We start from the raw sequence: 1,219 nt of genomic DNA, 5'->3' as shown, positions 1-1,219 counted from the left end.
AGCCTCAGTAGCAGTCCCTGCCCAGCTACGTCGCAGGTGTTTCTCTCTCCAGCCCCATCTCCTGGGTGGACCTTGGACCTGTGTTTCCAGTTCTGTTCCGGGCACCATCTCCCGCTGCTCCTGCCTGGACTCCCTGGGTGGACCTTGTACCTGCTTCATGACCTTGCCTCGTCTGAGCGTGTCAGTGGGTCCAACCACCAGTGCCTGCTCTGCCTGCCCTGCTCAGGTGCTGCAGGACTCTGCTGGTGAGGGCCACCGCCATGGCTCCGGCCACCCCCAGCTCATCTCCCCGTGGGGCAGCCCCGCTCTGCCGCTCCCTGAGGCGGTGGCAGAATCGCTGCCCAGAAAACTGGCGGCAGCAGGACTCCAGCGAGAAGAAAGCTGTCAGGCAAAAGCCAGAAAGAGAGGCATTTGCGTGGATAGGGGACGAGTAAGCACATCTTTCTTGGTGAGGAAGGTGATGCTAGAAAGAGCTTATTTTTGTTTCCTTGTCTCTTCACTGACCTGGCAGCAGAGGGGCAGAGCTAGCAGTACTCAGCCGACACCGAGTACTGAAAACAGCTAATGCGAGTGGCTTTGTGGGAGTATTGCCGCAGCTGCTTGCTGTACGAGCTTTTTCCGTCGTATTCCTGGGCGAGCGAATGGCAGTGACTGGTACCTTCTCTGCAGCTGGGCAAAGAGGGCTGCCTAGGCAGAGAAGCTGTGGCCTCCAAGATGAAGTCAGTACAGCTTCTCTTCTTTCCCTTACGAAGCAAGTGCAGAGAGGGAGACTAGACTGAGGGGAAAACGAGGTCCTGGGTGGGGACAGAGAAAAAGCTGGGGAGGTTCACTTGGCTCTGGGGTCATTGTCAGAGAAATTCTAGATACGACGTGATACACGACAGAGACGATGCTAAAGGCAGGTCCCTTCTTCAGTCCTCTGACAAGACCTGCCAGTCAGTTATATAGGATGGTTTTACTTGCCGATCTCATGCAGAGTTGGAAGGTGAGCCCATGGAACGGAAAAATGCAGAAGCTGCTTGAAATAAATTCATTGGTAACAACAGATCGGTTTATTTAGATTGCTATCTAATACTGGCCGATATACCTGCAAGCCAAGTTTCAGTGAGTGAAACAGAGTTGTTTCACACACCCTTAATGCAACTGTGTATTATGGCAATGTGGTCTTTTTGTTGTTTTCTTTCTCTCCGCCCCCCGCCCCCCCCCTTTTTTTTTGCTG

General features: G+C 53.7%; 1 protein-coding gene across 1 annotated transcript in view; it reads left to right on the top strand.

Moving 5' to 3' along the window:
• Positions 1-260: 260 nt before the first annotated feature.
• THAP1 (THAP domain containing 1) overlaps positions 261-1,219 on the top strand; it is a 7,140-nt gene continuing 6,181 nt past the window's right edge. The window contains exon 1 of the mRNA XM_009274667.2: positions 261-430. Coding sequence (XP_009272942.1) covers positions 261-430 — 170 coding nt within the window. The remainder of the gene's footprint in view (positions 431-1,219) is intronic.

Source organism: Aptenodytes forsteri, unplaced genomic scaffold, assembly GCF_000699145.1.
Source record: "Aptenodytes forsteri isolate BGI_AS27 unplaced genomic scaffold, ASM69914v1 Scaffold224, whole genome shotgun sequence".
NCBI classification, from domain to species: domain Eukaryota; kingdom Metazoa; phylum Chordata; class Aves; order Sphenisciformes; family Spheniscidae; genus Aptenodytes; species Aptenodytes forsteri.
The sequence above is the reverse complement of the archived record's forward strand: the minus strand, read 5'-3'. Positions and strand labels throughout refer to the sequence as shown.